We start from the raw sequence: 18,663 nt of genomic DNA, 5'->3' as shown, positions 1-18,663 counted from the left end.
TTCAGCTACGAAGAAAGTTTATTTTAACCTGCCAAGTAGAGGTAAACAGACACATTACAGCGATAGAGCACCATGATAAATTATTGCCGCGTGTAAAGGTATTGTTTTGCGGACAATCTGTCATTGCTCGACAGGATAGGGTATGAATAAGAAAAAATGGCAGCATCTCCACTCCGTGGTAATGGCGGGGTGCAGAGTACAGGGATCCGAAATAACATCCAAGTTGCGCCCCGAGTGACATCCGATTTGCGCCTCGACCGTCATTCGATTTGAGCCGTGAATTGCACCTTGATTATTACCTAAGTGCAACTGCAACTCACGACTCAAATCGAATTTTGCTTGATTTTCGCTTGATTGTGGTGTGCGCACGGATGAACGGGGGCGGATATTGGGAGTCTCCAAGGTACTTCGCACGGTCGTAGCCCAATGGGTAAGACGAGTGACACTAACTCTGCCTGGTCTACTAGACACAGGTTCGAATCCTGGCGGTGCCTGTGTGTTTTTTTTTGCGATTGTAAATGTTTTGTGCATGAACGCGGACGGATATTCTGTGGTCCTAAGGTACTCGAACCTAAGATTAATGGTGAAAAACAGCGCAAGGAACACAGGGACACAAAGGAAGAGTGGACGACGCACAGCGCTGACGACGTCCACTCTTCCTTTTTGTCCCTGTGTTCCTTGCGCTGTTTTTCACCATGAGTCTTAATCTGCACCAACTAGCCCAACTTCCCATCTTACTCTGAACCTAATATGAAAAGCGGAAGTGCTGTGGAAAGACCTGCTGTCGGCACCTACCAAGCACCAGGAACAAGTGGCCAGTTGGGCTTATGTATGGAGTAAGTAAAACTTCTGTCCTAGAGTTTGAGCCCGGGCGTTTTTATGAAGATATAGCAATAAATGAACGTATCTCAATGGGTGCCGACGTAGCAGGCATTAGATCGTAATGGGGAAGTCTGAGAAAGTACGCCACGGCGGAAGAGGCTAGAGCAGCCCGAAGTCAAAATGCCGCTCGTAGCAGCCACCGTCGAGAGGATGCGGCTACAGAGAAAGCTGCGGCAGGCCCCCGACGACCGCAACAAGAACACTCAGCAGCAGATCAACGTAAGGTTCAAGAAGCCTTTTTTTTACATTTTTAGGAGGTTTTGTGCGTCCCCCGTCATTGTACCAGGCAGCAGCCCAACCGATCAATAGCACTTGGGCTGCTGCTTACCTTTCTACAGCACGGATGCTTGCCGGAAAGCGACTTTAAAACGAGATGTGACACTAACCTCTAATCAATGTCGTTGAGTTCCAGCGAAGTACACTTTATAGTGCTTGGTGTTTAATCACAATCGCAGGAGGGATTTAGGCTCCAAAGAATGCTATGCGCGGTCTAATGGGTACGTTCAAACGACAGACCAATGTAGCTGCTCTTCCTGGACGCAGTAGGGAACAAATCATAAATATATCAAGGCTTTAAAGTGAAGAAGAATGGCAACTCGGTCTAGGTGGTCGGAATAAAAATATAGACAATAGATTAGGATACACAGTGTCCCACAACAAAAGAACAAGGGATTTGATTTCTGCATCAGAAGAAACGAGGGAAGTGTGCGAGGGATTTGTCTGTATCATTACTAGACAAGACATTTTGTCTTGTCTCCAAGAAAAATTTAATCTTGTTCAGTATAGAGCAGCACATCTGCAATCATTTGCGGATGACAACTTGCAGTTGATTGCATACTTTGCTGTGATCTGCCTTCACTGGAGCGCACTCCTTTATGTGTAGGTACACGTTTTAGCTCAAATAAGAAATTCAATTGCCATTGCAGCTCTGCGCCGTCGTGGTGTCCTCTTTTGTCCTTATTTTTGTTACGTTGTTCTGGGAATTACAATCTTTGAATAGTTTGCAGGGGCTCATGTACTAATTAGCCTAATGTTGAGCCGTGAAGTATATTTTCCGCAAGGTTGAAGCTCTTCTTACCTTGTCCCTGAGCAACCCTTTTGGTCCGATGACCTGTGCGAAAACCCTTGCGGACACGTGCACATCCAGAGCACTGAGCGTATCATCCATGAGATAGACATCACTGTCGCTATAAGCGGCCCGGGCCAGTGCCAACCTCTGCTTCTGGCCTCCGCTCAGTGTCTCCCCCTGCAACCACGTTGAAAAGCCATAGATATTCCGCTCCTTCAACATGTACACCGGAGAAACACATGCTTATTGTGAAACGTCGTTAGGCTAGCCGTCCAAGATTTTGAGGGTTATAACCTTTGAAAGTTAAAAAAAATGGTGCAGCTTGAACCACTATTGTTGCAGCTCACAAAATGTAACCTAAAAAGAATGATATATTCCATCTACTTTCGCTACTCCTTGCAGTGTTTGGCTGTAACAAACACACACTCTGGACAAGCGGCGTGAGAATGCTGCGTATTGTTAGACACCTCTCTTAATATGTGCAGGTTTTGGTTTTAGCCTTCGGTTTTACGTCGCATCTTTTCTACATCCCTTCTAATGTGCTTTGCTTGCCTGATCTTATAAATACCAAACTGGTGTGGGGCAGTTAGGCTAAAGATGAGGACGACAGAATGCTTCTTACAGCTAAATCCAAGAATTTTGTTTGTTTGTTTTAGTGGTATATTTTATCCCGCTTCACTCCTGCAATATAAAACCAGTTTTCTAGGTGCTATCGGAGGAACGACATGACGTGTATTCTAAATGAGAGAACGATGGTAGCCTCAGTTACGTACTTGCACTCTGCCTCTTATTGTTACTGATGGGAATACGGGAAAATTAAGGTGTATTTTACACACGTATTTACAGGGAATCGAGCACCGTGTTGGCCCTAGCCCGAACCTTTTCTTCTCCCTTCTACGTCCCCTCGAAGCTCGAGCATGCCTAGCGTCTTTTCTGCTGAGACCCAGCCCATACCCGCAATGCTTGGGGCTATGTACGAATTTCCCATCCTTCGGCTGCTAACAGACTGTAACAATATATGCCCGCGGTTTCCTTTCAGCCTTATTAATTTTAATACGTAAGAGCAAAAGCAGCAAATTCAGCAGTTTGGAACCGTCTTGCTCATATATTCTTCGTGCTCAAGTATTATCTCACCCGTTTCTTGGCTTGGCGGTTGAATTGAGCGACAGACAGGTAGGCTGGCATACCAAAATTTCGTATTTTGCCTCTTGAAAAAGCCTATCCTCCTAAAACATGGGCGTTCATCGTTTCTTTGTTTGGTAGAATTTAACACGTGCTAAGTATGAAATTGATTCAGTAAGGCGAGTGTGAAATTGGGAAGAAATAAAGGAGGACTTATTTGTTATTGTTTTTATGGCTTTTGGTTTCTGGTTAGCGGCAGCGGTTGTAAGGAGCTAAAAACTACCTAAACGCTTTCAATCGCAACTCAGATGCTAGGGTTCAATACATTTTTATTTATACGCCTCTGGCGAGATTGGCAACACCATACATCTAATCATTGTGCCACGCAGCGTGCTGTAGTGATGGCTTACACGTAAGGTTCAGCTTTCAGCGGCTACCGTAGCAACCACCGAGTGATGTCAGACCAGACTATGAAGCAGTGTGAAACTGTTTCCGTTGCGCAAAATTTCGTTTCTCCTCACGGTAAACATCGCTATTATGTATGCGGTCATGTGTATGCATGACCGGGAGCCCTGAAGTTTGCACCGATGAACTGCGAACTTCTTGTCACAATTACGTAATCACATCGGCTGTAGTAATGTGCTAGCAAAAGTAGAAGGTTTGTATAAACTCAACGGCGAAACCAGCCTGACAGTCATAAACGCTTTATGTTTAACTGTTTCACGCGATGTGAAAATGCTAATGCCCTGGTTCCTCGCTCCAAATTCCGATGTCCCAGGAAGTCAGAGAGAGTGACAGAGAATTACTGCTTTGATAGAGTACAGCCATTCGAGGAAAGGGATATATCGCACATAGCTAGGCGAGTTGGACATGAAAACTCTGAAGCTACTTTCAGTATTATGAATACATCTTGTGAAATTCGCTGCCAACGTTTACTACCCGTGCATTTATATGAAAAAGTTGCAATGGCTGAGGAGTTTGGCTGCGCAACCTGCTAAAACGCCCCCCTTCCCCCCGCTCCCGAATACTAGATGTGCAAATGATTTTGTATTGCGCTGAGTAGCTACGAAGTAATCACTCCTGCAAGAGCGGCGATGATGCGGAAATCTGCATCTGTAATAATAAAGCTTTATAGCGCCTTTATTTCTTTATGCAAGCCTCCCGGTGTGGCCCCTAAAGAAGCGTCTCCTGAGCAAAGCATTTTCATACAGTAATGAAGCTGCTACAAAGGCCTTATGTAGCAGAGGGCTACAAAGGCCTACAAGGGCCTTAAGGTTTTGTTTGGGTGTAATAATAGGCCCTAGAGCCTCTATATTTTTAACCGAAGACTGTCTTTCACCTCAGAAATGTCTTTCAAGCACTGCGTTTGTGCATATTAGTGAAGCTGGATTTTAAAACAAAGGCCCAGTGTACAGCGCTTTGTAGAGATACATGGGCTCTTACGGAGGTATTTAATAACGGACCCTTGCGCAGTCAGGTATTCTTATGAAATGGCTTTAATTGCCCCTAGACAAGTCTTCGTGCAAAGCGTTTGTGTGTTGCAGCGAAAGCGACATTGGACGGTATCTCCATAACTTTATTTATAGCGTCACCTGTTGCCTTAAAGGGACCCTTCAGCACTTACCAGCGACTACTCGTAATGTATTGTGGATTAAAGTATATTGTCCCCGCAATTTCCTCCCGCAAGTATTATAAAAATCCGTGTACTCTCCCCGAAGCTACGCGCGGTGAAAAATCACGCATAATCGTTGCTTATCAACTCGACCGCGGACTACGCAACGAAAGTTGCGAACTCGCTCTAGCGCTTTCTCCCTTCATTCATGGCTGGGTCAATGAAAGTGCTGCAGTGCATTTGGCAGTATTTTTCTTTCAAATTATACTCATTACTCTAAGTAGCAGGCGAAACTCCCAGAATTTATGGCAACATTTTCTCAATGGGTTACTACAAAGGAAGTCTTTCTAAAAAGAAGCTCTTTCAGTGGGCAGCGCGTAAATAATTCAGGATTTGTCTAGATATTCGGTGGAGTGTTGTCACCTTTTCTCCGACTTCTGTGAGGTCACCTGCCGGCAGCATGGAAAGGTCGCTGATCAGCTCGCAGGCCTCTAAAACTTGGGTGTAGCGGGAAGCTTCCATTTCTCTTCCGAAGAGCACGTTGTCTCGTATGGACATATTGAAAATGCAGGCAGCCTGAGGAACGTACGCCACTCGTCCCTGGGACATATATGGCACAATTTGAAAATTTTAGATGGCCCTAGAATTTACCACTAAAATTTTGACTATGCAGACACAGTGTCACCGCAAATTGCCCAAAGGGTCACAAAACAGGCACTTGGAAAAAAATAACATTTTTCCGTTATTTGCGCTAACATATTCTGCCTTCCCATTGCATTATTCGAATACGGCTTCCCACACGTTCTTCACATTGCCCAGAAAAGCGCTCTAACACAATCTGAAAAAAAAAATGTCAAGGGTTGCAAATGTACGCACGTTGTTTTATAGTTTTAGTTTTGTACACGCGAATTAGTGACCATGCTTCCAAAATGGGCTACAATGCTTGCTGTTAAAACCCACTTAGTGGTGCGCAAATATTTCGTAGTGGTGAATTCATTAGTTTTTAACAGTGTCATTTCTTTCGCCTGTTCCTATCACTTGTTGGCATCGGGAGAATTAATTGTTGCCCACAAAAAACCGTAAATGACTGAGAACTGAGCGAAGTTTCATTTTGGGCTTCCTGCGCGGGAACTGCCGTAAAACTGGGCTATTTCCGGCTAGGTCTTTAATATTAACGAAATATTTCTAACTTTCGGGCTATTCGTCAACCTGAAAGGGATCGTTTGAGATTGTCGTAAACCTGCAAGAAAAATAATTAGTTTATACCAATAACATTTTTGGTTGATTAGAATTGGGAAACATGGAAGCCCTTGGTGCTCCGCCCTTTGCTGATTTGAAAGCTTGGCTAATCGGTGCGCTTTCTTATTGGTATACAGTGCAGGTTTTCGACTGAGTACAGCTACGAGGAAGCGCTGACTCGAAGTCAATGTTGTTTGAGATACACGATAAGGTTATTTGTAAATATATAGGCACCACTAACAGTGTTTTTTAATCCGCACTCCAAAGATCCTAAACTTCAATACAAGTGACTCTTGGAATTGCCGAAACCCCGCACAGCACGCATAACAAAAAACCCAATCAACCTTTTTTGTGATATTCTTTTACGGGGCTAAGTCATCTACAGCTGAGTTTTGCAACGCTATACCTATCCACGCCTTCTCGAGGAAGGCGGCCCCACAGCACAACAGTGCGAACTTCCGAATGGTATTGACATTTCATTGTGCTTACAAAAACCTGCAGAGTTCCTTCGATGCATCGCAGTTCACCGAGCATGGCCTCAAGTAAAGCAGACTTTCCACTTCCAACTACTCCGACAACGCCGACCAATGCGCCCGATGGGATGTCGAGGTTGACACCTGAAAGTGCGATCTCTCCGTCCGTAGCCTTTTCATCGGTCTCCTGTGGTCCGTTCCACGAAAATTTACATTTTTCCAGTACTACAGCACCTGTGGGGTTATATAGATTTTAGTTTTTTTTTTTTTGCGTTGTATCGCGCAAAAAAATTAATAACGTGGCTCCGGCTGCACATGCAATGTCGCAAGAAGCACAAATCAAAAATGCCGAATACGAACACGCTAACTATTCATACGGTATTATCTACCGAGAAGAAAGGCGACTAAATCCTCCACTAGGTTCCCAAAACCGACAACAGAAAAATAAAGTGCCCATCCACTTTGTGTTGAAGGACTACCGGATAAACTAAGGTGCGTTGTGCTAGGATAGCCGTAGCGTGCTAATTGCCTTACAATTTTTTTGGACAGTTTTGATAAAACAATAGTCACAGACATTTATATAACGATACCCACTGCACAGGTGGTCATATATTGACATCTAACGGGGACCCTGCAACGATTACAACTTCACGGGGATCTAATTTTAAATAATAAATTAGTTTCGGCGCAATGGTAGAGTCCTTTAGAGTCACATATGGTAGAGTCACATATATTTTTTTTATATTGTTCTGATAAAAAACAGTTGCAGCCAGTTTTCGTAACCCTACTCACCCTGTAGATGGTCAGGCATTGAGAGAAAACACGAATTCTGCATCGTTTACAAGTTCACTGTGGCCTAATTATGACAAGCAGATGGAACTAGGCGTAATAGTATAGTCATCCTAGCGGGTAATCGGCATGTAATTTGTCCAGGATTGTTTTGAAAACAATTGTTAGAGCCTTTCTTTAATAATACTTCCTACTTAGAAGGTCATATTCCGCTTCGAAACATACAATTCGTAAAAGCCGGCTTACAAAAACGAAGCTTACACCGATCTTCCCAAAGATAGCTTCACCTCTACTAACCAATGCTTTGCTCGGGAGGCGTTGCTTGCAGGGCGACATAAGCCGTCTTCGTCTTACGTCAAAATAGGAAGACCTTAGAAACTATCTTGCTTTATGCTTTTTGACGCAAAGCTTTCTACCTCTAGCAGCCAACGGTTCTCTCGTGGCATGCGGGACAATAAGCACTCAACGCGGCGAAAGCGGTGACGAGTGGAGGAGGGTTTCACTCATGGGCACTCTGTATATGGCGCCGCGACTTTACCGAGCCTTCCCCGCGCGGAGGTGCGGGCTTGCCGGCGGGCGCGTCAGCTGTCAGGCTTTGTCATCTGCTTTAGCGATGGTTGTTTTGGGCCTGTTTTGGCTCAGCTTCAAGTCCATTGCGTGCTTGCTTCGCACAGTTTGATCAACTTGTTCGACAGCACATCCTGGGTGAACCGGACCCGGAGGAATTAAGTGGTCGTACGGAAGAGATACGTTAACGATTGTTTTGCAGGGCTGAAAAACAAAATGTAGAGACCCCATACAGACATCTGGCCGCTAGAGAAACGCTTCCTTTGGCGCACTGCTTGTCGCGAATGGGACTCCGTTTCTTTAATTGGTAAATACCAATTCGGTTCTGTTTTAAGAGGTATTACCAAAGGTGAAAGGAGCAATTGGTTCTGATAGATAGCGATTATAACAGTTCCCTCCGTTTTCTCGCAATTCTCAAACTTACTAAACTAACCAGTTTTGATCGGCATAAATGGGAATCTCTAAGCTCACACTCCGAATTGTTTCCGTGTCTTCGCTTGTGTCGCATGGTGGTGTAGCACCAAGGCAGCACATACGGATGGCTAGGTTCCGCTGTCTCAGCCTTCGAAAGATGCTCCTCTCTGTTTTCTTTCTGCTGACGCATGGCCGGGCTACAGCGGAGGCGTCTGCGCTGTAGCCCGACCCTGGCCTACGCTGCTGTGTTCGGGACGCCCCCCCACGAATTCGAGGTAACGGCTGGCAGAATCTCTGGTTTAAATCTTTGTAGAGCAACGTGTGTGAATTCAAGTGGCGTCGCATGGGCAATTGTTGTGGGTGTCGTTTAATGCTTTGCTTTCCAATCACCTTCACAGCGTGGATTGGACGATTTTTTTGTAATACGGGAACCACTTTTTTTCAGGCGGAGAAACCTGCTCCAGAGAGAAAGTGACACCATACCAGCAGACGCTGTCGTCCGGGTCAGCCATAGAGCAGCTGCTCTGTTACAATAGCGGCCCTGATCCCAAGAACTGCAGAACTAGCTTTGGCATGCCGTTTTACGAGGACCTATGCATAAAACAATGCTTCGAACGTCAGTTACATGCTCTATACCTGAAAATTTGCAACCAGCGTTGGTAACTTAGCAACGAAAATTATTACGAAGTTACGAAAGCTCCTTTTCAAAGTTGCGATTGCAAAGCAATAGTGTCCGATAGCCGAACATGTCGTTGTATTATTATTATCTCCTCCTTTCTGTCGTCCCTCGTAGTCTGTTTTCTGTTCATTGCTAACTCGTCACATATTACCGTTGTCATCGCGAACCAAGCAGGACATTTAGCCAGATTGTCTTTTGTTACGCACCTAATGACTGCTTGTGTAATTACCATGCATAAACTATTTAATAGGCCTTAATACGTGTGCCTAACAGCAGTTCTTAAACGAAGGCCACAAAGAATTCACCATGCATGCTTACCCTTAGTGCACGTTTTTCGTCCAGCCTGATAATGTTGGGTATGCGCGCTCGCCTCACATTCCAGAGGCTCCTAATTCGATTGTCAATGACCTTGGATTTGAGCCGTTCTTGGGCTACTCAAATACGAAAATTTAGGTTTCTGTGTCTACCTGCCCTCGTGTCTGCCTTCCGCCTAATGGTAAAAAAATACTTGAACAAAAGTTTTATGTAACCATTACCATTAGAAACTCCTCAACTGCTGGCACTGGTCCTACATGTCAGCATTATTTACCGCACCAAAAGCTCCTGGTACATTTATAGCAAAATACATCTACTTAACGGGGAGCCCGCACGTTCTTCTATCTAGACTTCTTGGTTAGTTTGGTTTAGGGATAGTAAGTGAAAAAAATTGACCGCGGAAGACAAAAAAGCCCGCGTAAAAATTGCGCAGAAAGGCACATGCGGGCTGAAACAAGCTCAAAAAGAACATAAATCCCGCACGTGCTGTTCCAGGCAAGACAAGAAACAAAATATAAAGAAAAGTAACTACGATCTACCAGAAGACGTTCTTGCAATGCGAACGCGGGAAAATTAAAATACATTTGAGGAAGCTGCCTTCAATACTTCACGATATGAATTACACGGGGAGAGAGAGAGCGTCAGTGCTGGTAGCGCAGAGCGAAAAATGGGTTACTCGGCAGTAGCGTCAGATGATGAAAGTCTTTCAACAAGATTTGCAGTGAAGCGTGCAAATACACCGGCGATTTTTTTGTATTCAGTCCCACTGCCTAACTCTAATTACTAAAGCTGTCTACTAGTTCTAGCATTATTAAGAACATTATTTCACAAGGCCTTTGTTTTTGAGGGGGCCGCCTTTTTATGCCACCTGTCCAACATTTCCTGCATCATCTTTCGCCCGCCTCGCCAAATTTTCAGATAAGTTAGATAATTCCGATTTCGTGATAAAATGGACCAGGGAAAACATTTTTTGTATGGGTCATGTTTGAGCAACAGCCCAGAGGCGATCGAGTTGTTTGCTCAAATAAATCACGCGAAACGTTTTTCCACTTTGAAGTAGTGTAAGATACTAACCTGCGTTGTATTTCGTGTCGCCTGTAGCACTCACTTGGGTTTTTCTTTCTTCAGTCGTTAGAGCTTTTGCCAGCCTCTTCAATCCCTGCCATGCCTAAAGGTAATAAAATCGGCCATTTGTTAATACAAAAAAAATTCACGCATCTCCATGAAGTGAATCATGACGAGTGGGCGAAGCACTGGGGATTGTTCTTACCGTAAATAACCCGTGAAAGTTCTTACTGCTGCTAAAACTGTTTCCAATCCAATCCAATCCAATACAATTCAATTTATACCAATCCAATCCAATCCAAATCCAAATTAAAATCAATCCATTCCAATCCAATTCAATGCTCCTCGCGCCTGCGCAGCACGGCTCTCCAGGAGCTCTCTCTCTCTCTCTCTCTCTCTCTCTCTCTCTCTCTCTCTCTCTCTCTCTCTCTCTCTCTCTCTCTCTCTCTCTCTCTCTCTCTCTCTCTCTCTCTCTCTCTCTCTCTCTCTCTCTCTCTCTCTCTTTCTCTCTCTCTCTCTCTCTATCTCTATCTCTCTCTCTCTCTCTCTCTCTTTCTCTCTGTCTCTAACCTTTTGTGAACCTTTTATTTTGTCATTCTTAACCTTTTCTGAACCGTTTGTTCAGAGATCTTTTGATTTATACGGCGGTGTGCGTCCCTCTCTCTCCCTCTCTCTCTCTAACCTTTTGTGAACCATTTTTTTGTTCTTGTTAACCTTTTGTGAACCTCTTGTTCACAGATGTTTCGATTTACACGGTGCTGTGCCGTGAGCACGGATGCCGGACGCCGTATGGACAAGCCTCGGCCTTAAGGTGCTTCGCCCCTAAAATCTATTGTTAGGCTCCACAGAGGAGCGTACCCTGCCGATATTTTGCTAACAATATGATTTTAAATGCGTGGCTATGTTCCATTAATGATAATGGTGTTTGAATTTTTATGGGGCAAGGCCAACTGGGCCAAAGAGCCCCAAAACAATGATAATATACGAGAGATGAAGACTTGAGCACTAAAATCCGTGATCAAGAATAGAATTAAAATGGGTCAAAGACAATGAGGATGGCTGGTGTAGAAGGCCAAGTAGGGATAATGCGTGGTATGAAATTAGGTCTAAAAATTTCCCTTCTGTAAATAGTTAAAAATACGGTTCACGGGACCCAGGGGATTGCCAGACAGGAAAAATTCTGGGTCTGGTGGGATGTGTTGTCTGTAGAGTTCGGCGAAGTGAGTGCCTTGCATTGAAGTAGCACGTGGATCACAGATAGGCCGTATCCACACCTGCTGCACAGGGGTCTTCGGGATCCCGTGAGAAGGTGGGAATGCGTTACATGTTTCATCGAGCTTTTATGTAATTCTGTTCTATTCCATTTCATGCTTAAGAGATTCTATGAGAATATGAGTAGGTAGCTCTCGCAGGACCGTTAATTTACAACGGCGATCTTTATTGTAAGCGGCTGCCTATGCCCTAGTGAGCTTTTGTTAGTTTATTTGTTATTTGTTAGTTTATGTCCAAGCCGTAATAGCATAGAGGAGTGTTGCTTGAGGCCCTTTGCATATGCAAATGCCTACATTTAAGAGATTCCCGCTATTCTAGTACAGCAAGTCATCCAGATTACTTCCCCAGTAGAAACCCAGTGTTCACTTGTGGACAAGTTATAACAATTATTCGTAAATTTGAATTTCGAATTTACCTTAATTTTGAGTTTTTCCGACCGAATGCCACTAGGCTGCGTTACTCACCATGCTCCTGTAGCGTAGATTAGTCGCCATATTAATAAGCATGGCTTCCACGATTGACAGCATGTAGAGAGAAGAAAATGAGTGTGCCGGGGTGAAGTATGCTGAATCATTCACAGCAACAAGCGTGCCGAAAGTATGATCGTCATCTGCAAACAAATAAGGTTACACATAGACACTGGTGATCCAACTGGTTCATTATTCTGTCGCGACCAACTAGAGTGCCAAGAAGACAGGACCAAGAGGAGACGGGGGTAATCGTGTCTCCTCTTCATCCTGTCTCATTGGCTCTGCAGTTGTAGAGACCATGGTTTCTCTGGGCTACCTAAACGCAAAACGTTGTTGCTATCGGTCAGTCCCCCAATTCAGCCGCCCAGCAAAAAAAAACAACTATTGAACTTGAAGTATATATAGACAAAACGCTTCCACACTGAAAAATCTCTTAGCAGACTTCAAACTAATGTTTATTGTTCAGCAAAAAGAAAGCCTTAGGTATACTTTAACAATATATAATTTCATAACTGATACTACGATCATTCTTTATTAGAAATGAACGTTGCCTTTAAAACAATTGTTGAAAAATAAATGCAATACAGGCTCACGTCCGAAGTCAAGACGGGCGCCACCGTAAGCGCAACAAGGGTCCCAACAGGTGGCGCGCGAGCAGTGGAACGCGCAAAACGGAAATAACCAAACCTCTATTGCATTTATCATGGGATGAGGGAGAAAACCACGGAGAGGGGGGGAGGGGAATGAAGCAAGATGATAGGCAGCTACGTGGCAGGGGTGCCTGACGACTTTCAACATTTATTACAACGCGAGAAGATTCGCCACAGCCAATTTGTTTCGTTTTATGGATGAAGTTAGCCACGCCACATTGTATGTTCGTCTTCACTGTGGGTTTATTCCGAAGCAATTTAAAGCATAATTAGTCCGAAGCAATTGTACATGTTCGACATTTAAAACGTCTATATTTTGGTATTAGGTCTCCGTAGCCACCAGAAGTGTAACCGTGATCCTTAAAAAACTGTGATTGGTTCCTCTTTCATAGGAATCAGTAAAACACGAAAGTGAAATGTGCAGGGAGATCTGCAGCAGAGCATTATTTGCGGGTCCGCAACAGTCTGGTGGGTGTGCTTGGTGAGCGACGTCTTGCTGGCGGGTCGCTTCGGAAAAGGTGCACTCGCGTCATTTCCGTGACGAATATGACGTCAGTGAAATCTTGGGGTATCCGGGCATAACACACGTTTGTGTTAAAACATAAAACCCGAGAACAAACAGCGCTAAGTGTAACGTACTTTTTGGTTCCAAGGGTTGCTTCGCCGCAAGAATACCCTGTGTACAGGGGAGCACCGTTTGCAGGCCGCTTGCTTCGTTGTACAGGCGTCACTTCAGTGACGTATATGACATCAGCGAAGTGTTCGTGTATCCGGGAATAAAACACTTTCGTGTTAAAATGGCAGACCATCACAGAAGCTGCAATGCGATTTCTCTGGAACTGTCGTTTATTATTCCTGAACTCGAAGTGCACTATCAATAGTTTCAAAATGGGCAATTCACCTCCTCTGCAACGCCGCCGCACCTAACATCGCCTCGAAAGAAGGTTGCCTCACTAATGACACTTTCCATCTGGTTTTTCTGGTTGACATCTGGTTTCCAAAGTTTTCCATCTACGCTGACGGAATGGCAATGAAAATTATTTTGATCCAGTACGGTGACGGTTACGTCAGGCGGCACGGGCCTGCTTTCGTTCTCTCTCCGCCATGTCGCCAACGCGGCAGCGACGGTACCATTATAATGGCTGCTCGTGTCGTCGCTCTCCTAGCGACGTACGATTCGCTGCGAGAGTGTTCTCTCTCCCTGTGGCTCGTCAAGAAAGTCACAGAGAAGTGGCCCTGGCGCGTTTTGCCGCGAGGCACTCCACGGTCTGTTGTTCTTTGTGGCTTTGGGACCCTCACACTCGATTTCCTTCGCTCATGTGCACAACCTACTTTGAAGGATTTACTGATCGCTTCCACGTGAACGGTTAGTCGTAGCCATACGCAGGTAGGACGGGTGCCTACTCGCATATCAATCTTCAGGTAAACAGGTAGCCGCGTTTGCATGTCGGCTGCTCATTTTTCTACTTGTTAAGGTGGAAGATGGTTAGGTGTAGTTGCGTTTTCCTCTACGCACGGGATGAGCCGAGACATTTTAAACGTAGTGAACCCAGGTTATTATTGCCTAATTGCAAGTCATCGTATGCTTACCATTGAACTGGAGGAGTTCTGCAGCGAGTCGACGAAGCCGTCAAGCATGTTATTGAGAAATATGTATAAAGCCTCTTTCTTGCGCTGTTCCTTCACGGTCATCGCCACAGCTTCTTCCCATGCATAGAATTTCACGAGTCGAACACACGACAAGATGTCCGCCATCTTTCGCAAGCGCTCATCACGGTAGCGGTTGACGGTTCTCTGTAGATTACACCATAATAAAGAAAACAAGAATTCTTCCTGTGACTATGCAATGAATAAACATTTATGATAATAAATTGACGAAAGGCCCCTGTCGCGAGAGATCTTGCTCCTTGCTTAAAAAACTACTCTGTATAAGGATCAGAGAGACAAGAAGCTAAATAACAACTTAATGGACCCGTGGGGTCAGCTAGACTATCCACCGACTCATAGGAACAGATGGCGGTGCAAGATATATTAGTTAACGCACCACAAATATATAACCACACAATTATCCAAAGTTTGGACACACATTAAAGTCAAACAATCTCGTTACCAAGTATACAAAGTGCAGCGTCGAGTCCAGCGTATAGAACAAATGTTAGCAGCGCCCTTGGCGCGAAACATGCCTTTCCTGGAGCTATTTTACGAAAAAAGCCTGTGTGAAGGCAAACGAGCGGGCAGGGGCAGGCGAACCACAATTCGCGGTGTTTTATTTGAATTCGTAACAAAGCCACACGCAGAAAGTACGAATGGCGTCCTCACGAACTGCACCAATTTGGTAAGGCGTAGGAAGTCATCCGGAGCTAAGAAAAGCATTGACCACCCCTCCGTCTACTGACGACAATAGTTGAAACGCGAAGCGTTTTTGTGTGCTATAATTAAATGGTGAAGTGTCAACGTCAAAGCAAGAACGAATGTAGTATCGCCATTGCTGAGGGCACTACTGACTTCCTGTGTAATGAAGGCACATATTGAAGACATTGCCTTTATTGGATCGGTAATTTCGCCATTTACACGTTCACACTCCCTACGACAACTTAACGCTTGCACAGTATCGCCTTGTGATCGCTGTGCTAGACAATTATATGTTCTGCCATCATGACGCGACAGAGATTGTTTAAAATTGCTCTCTGCGTTGACGCTAGTGGAATGGCACAATAGGATGGACATGGCCTTCATCTCTCGATCGACCTAGGTTTCATTCCGACTACGCCCAACGTTTTGCTGTTGGGGCGCTTGTGTAAAGTCGGCTTTCCTTTAGTGCGTTTTGCGTTGCTCAGGACGCCGTTATAGAGTCATAGAAAACCTTGCTTTAGAATTCTTTGTGTAGGCCATGCTAAGTCCGGTGTGGTACAGGAATGCTTTATCATGCTTACAGGGGCAGGTTAGTATCCGGAAGGCGCAGTCGTGTTGATGGCGTGCAGCAGCACGAAGGCGGGGTACGTCCAGAGGAAACGCTTGGAGCTATTGGGACCAAAGGACCAAGATCGCACCGCCTCACCTTGTAAAATGAAGTTCGGCTTTTGAGGAGTCATGGACGAAAGGAAAGCTTGGGCAGATTCACCGTTACTAGTGATGCCACTGAATGCCAGAGGACAGCATGATGGGTATTTGTTACCGACGTATGCAAGTCACTGTTTTTAAAGCGAAGCTTTCGTTGCCTCACTGATGACGACCGCATGCACAAGCTAACTGCAGGAAAGCTACCTCTACAAAACGGGAGGGCACATGATGGCAATGGGCTTCCACAACCGCACGTCAAGCACGTAAAAAAAAGCCTCCCGTGGTCAGAGTCACACCTGGGTCAACTGCGTTCTAAAGCCAGCGCCTCTCCGATTGCATCATTGCGACACGGACGAAGCAGTCTGAATTTTGGGCATTGATTTTGACTCAGGCTGCATTAAAGAGAGCGTCGTGTTTTAACCATCTTTCTCTTAAGAAGGTGGCTGATAATGCGAAAGTATCGCCGGCTGCTCAAGAACTACACGAGGGTTGGCGAAGATGCCCCATGCCTTGATGGCTGCACTTAAAATGTGCTCCAAAGCAGTGCGCAGGGCTGTCGGTTTCGTAACCATCGACGGCGTTTTGTGGGCGAGCTAAGGGGTGATTGTTGTGGGATTGACGGGATATATTGCCTAACGCATACGACCGATCTTTTAAAACCGCAAAATAGCCCCGAAAAAAATGTAACTGTAGTAGAGGCAGGCAATTATAACGTGCTCTAAAATTAAGAACTTTAGCTCAGAAGGAGGCTGTTCAGTTTGTTCCTGATACCAAGAAATTCTATTGCAATGATTCAAAGACAAACGTCATGGTTGCATTATCAAAACTTGGTGGGGAAAGCACGGGACAAAATACAGGGGATGAAATACACGTAGCTCAGCTTTGAAGGGGGCAGCCAGCGGAGTTCCAATATACCTCTTAATCATTGCAGGCGTGCGCGAAGGAATTATCGCATACTGTGTATAGTTGCAAAGTGACATGTACACTATCTAATGGCACCAGGAATAACGTATTTTTCAGTACCCCTAGGAGCGCACGGAGCGGTTTCACTTTCAAGCATTCTAGAAGCCGTCCGGTAGATTTTTCAAACGGCTGAGGGGAGGCACGCTGTAACGAAGCAAGCCGTCACATTGTGGGTTGTACAGCTCTATGAGAGTTAGCACTAAACGTCTCCAAGCGCTGCTGAAGGGCATGCAGAATATCAAAACATACTCCTCGAGTTTCAAAAACGCTAGTCCTTCTTGGTCTAGCTAAATGCAAAAATTTGGTATTTCATTCTGTCTGTCTGCCAACTGATTTACCCACCCGGCCAAAAGATAAAAAAATTGAAACGAGAAGTTGGTATGCGCAAAGCCTGTCCAAACAACAAAATCTGGTAACACTGTTCAAACTTGTCAACATTGTTGAGCAAATACTAACATTAAGTATTAATCAGACAAATCATCAATGCATAGGTGGTAATGGGTAGATTTTTTTATCTGAAACTAGATGTGCGCTTGTTGTTTGAAAGAGCAAATAAATATACGCATAGAAAACTATTTGTGCACCAAATAATAAAAAGAACTCGTAGCCGAGCCTAGGCCTCGTGGCCAATTTTAAGTCGAGCCATAACGAAAAGTTCCAATAGAGGGCCCGCAAGCATTAGAGCGCAAGGAAATTTAATTGATTTGAGCAAACCTCCACCGTCTTTATCCTGGGAGCAGCGGTACGGTAGGGGAACAGAGTGCAGAGGTGGGATGTGGACAAAAGAGACGCATTTATGTGGCCGGGGCGGCATATTATCCCTTGACGACATTTTCAGCATAGCGAGCATATAGGCAGACAATTATTTGTCATTTGTTTCACTGCTATATATCGGCATACTATTGAGTTTTGTTGGCAACTATAGCGCATAAAACGTTATGACAAACTACGGTGCAGAAAGGCCTATCCGTGGTAGAGGATCAAAGAAGAGACCACACGTTGTGAAATCAGTCGCCCTTCCTTTACCCGATATCTCAACGGACGACGCTGCCAAGTCTGCCTTCATCGCAATAGTGGTCGTTTATTACGTGATGCACTTTATCCGTGGGTTAACACCTGAGCACCACATGCTGACATCAACTACATAAGAATAAACCTCCGGAGAAAAGAAAAAATAGTGTGGTGACTCACCCACAGTGATGCCTGAAGCTTCGACGCTACAACGTACAAGACCAAGCAGAATAGCTGCCATGCTACACAACCGACTACTGGCAAGACGCCCGCGCGGCTTATCAGCATCCACACAAGCACAGGAAGGCTGAGTATGCCAGAGGTGTCTCGTGCAAAGAGGACGACGGCGATGTTGAGCTTCTCGACATCGACGGCTACCACCGACACAAGGTATCCGGCCGAGGCCTTGGACAGTGCGCTGGCACTCATGCGGGTCATCTTCGGAGAAAAAAAGATGACTGTCAGAATAGCCCAGCGATTGGACGCTGGTAAACCACGGGTCACTTTACACTGGTCCAAGTTGTTGGAATTGACATTAGCATTGTGAACGTACACGCTTACGCGATTTCTACTTTTGTCTATCTATACAATACCCAAACAGTAAAGTACAGGGTCGTTATTAAAAATTGCCGGCTAGCATTGTATTTCTTATACCTGCTACTGCAGCTGGTTCTTAGTTGATCCACATACTTCAACATTGCTCAGCGCGCAGCCTAAGCTGCTGTTGTGGGAAGTGATTTTTCGACACACGGCAGCACGCCGTTCTTACTGCGGCCATACATATTGGCTAGCGAGTGATTCCAACAAGTGGCATCACATTTCAAAGTTTTACGTGGAAATGTTGCAATATCCACGGACATCTTCCCGAGTAAACGTTCACCTTGAGGTCCCGACGTTACATGAGGCATGAAATGTATTCCCTATTCCCCTCTGTTCCAACACGGTGGTTTTGTAGACACCCAAAAATATCCCCACCGCGGTGAGCGCACCTAAAATTTTCACGAGTGGAAA

General features: G+C 45.0%; 1 protein-coding gene across 1 annotated transcript in view; it reads right to left on the bottom strand.

Moving 5' to 3' along the window:
- LOC144138569 (multidrug resistance protein mrp-7-like) overlaps window positions 1–18,458 on the bottom strand; it is a 40,931-nt gene extending 22,473 nt beyond the window's left edge. Inside the window, exons 1-6 of the mRNA XM_077670921.1 lie at window positions 17,833–18,458; window positions 11,963–12,108; window positions 10,236–10,329; window positions 6,414–6,631; window positions 5,109–5,285; window positions 1,961–2,128 (exon numbers count right to left, since the gene is read on the bottom strand). Coding sequence (XP_077527047.1) covers window positions 1,961–2,128; window positions 5,109–5,285; window positions 6,414–6,631; window positions 10,236–10,329; window positions 11,963–12,108; window positions 17,833–17,893 — 864 coding nt within the window. The 5' untranslated portion in view covers window positions 17,894–18,458. The remainder of the gene's footprint in view (window positions 1–1,960; window positions 2,129–5,108; window positions 5,286–6,413; window positions 6,632–10,235; window positions 10,330–11,962; window positions 12,109–17,832) is intronic.
- Between the last annotated feature and the right edge of the window lie 205 nt (window positions 18,459–18,663).

This window comes from Haemaphysalis longicornis, unplaced genomic scaffold, assembly GCF_048455015.1.
Source record: "Haemaphysalis longicornis isolate Haplotype H1 unplaced genomic scaffold, Haemaphysalis longicornis Haplotype H1 scaffold_5, whole genome shotgun sequence".
Classification (NCBI taxonomy): Eukaryota; Metazoa; Arthropoda; class Arachnida; order Ixodida; family Ixodidae; genus Haemaphysalis; species Haemaphysalis longicornis.
Note: the sequence above shows the minus strand (reverse complement) of the source record. Positions and strands in the feature narration are given on the sequence as shown.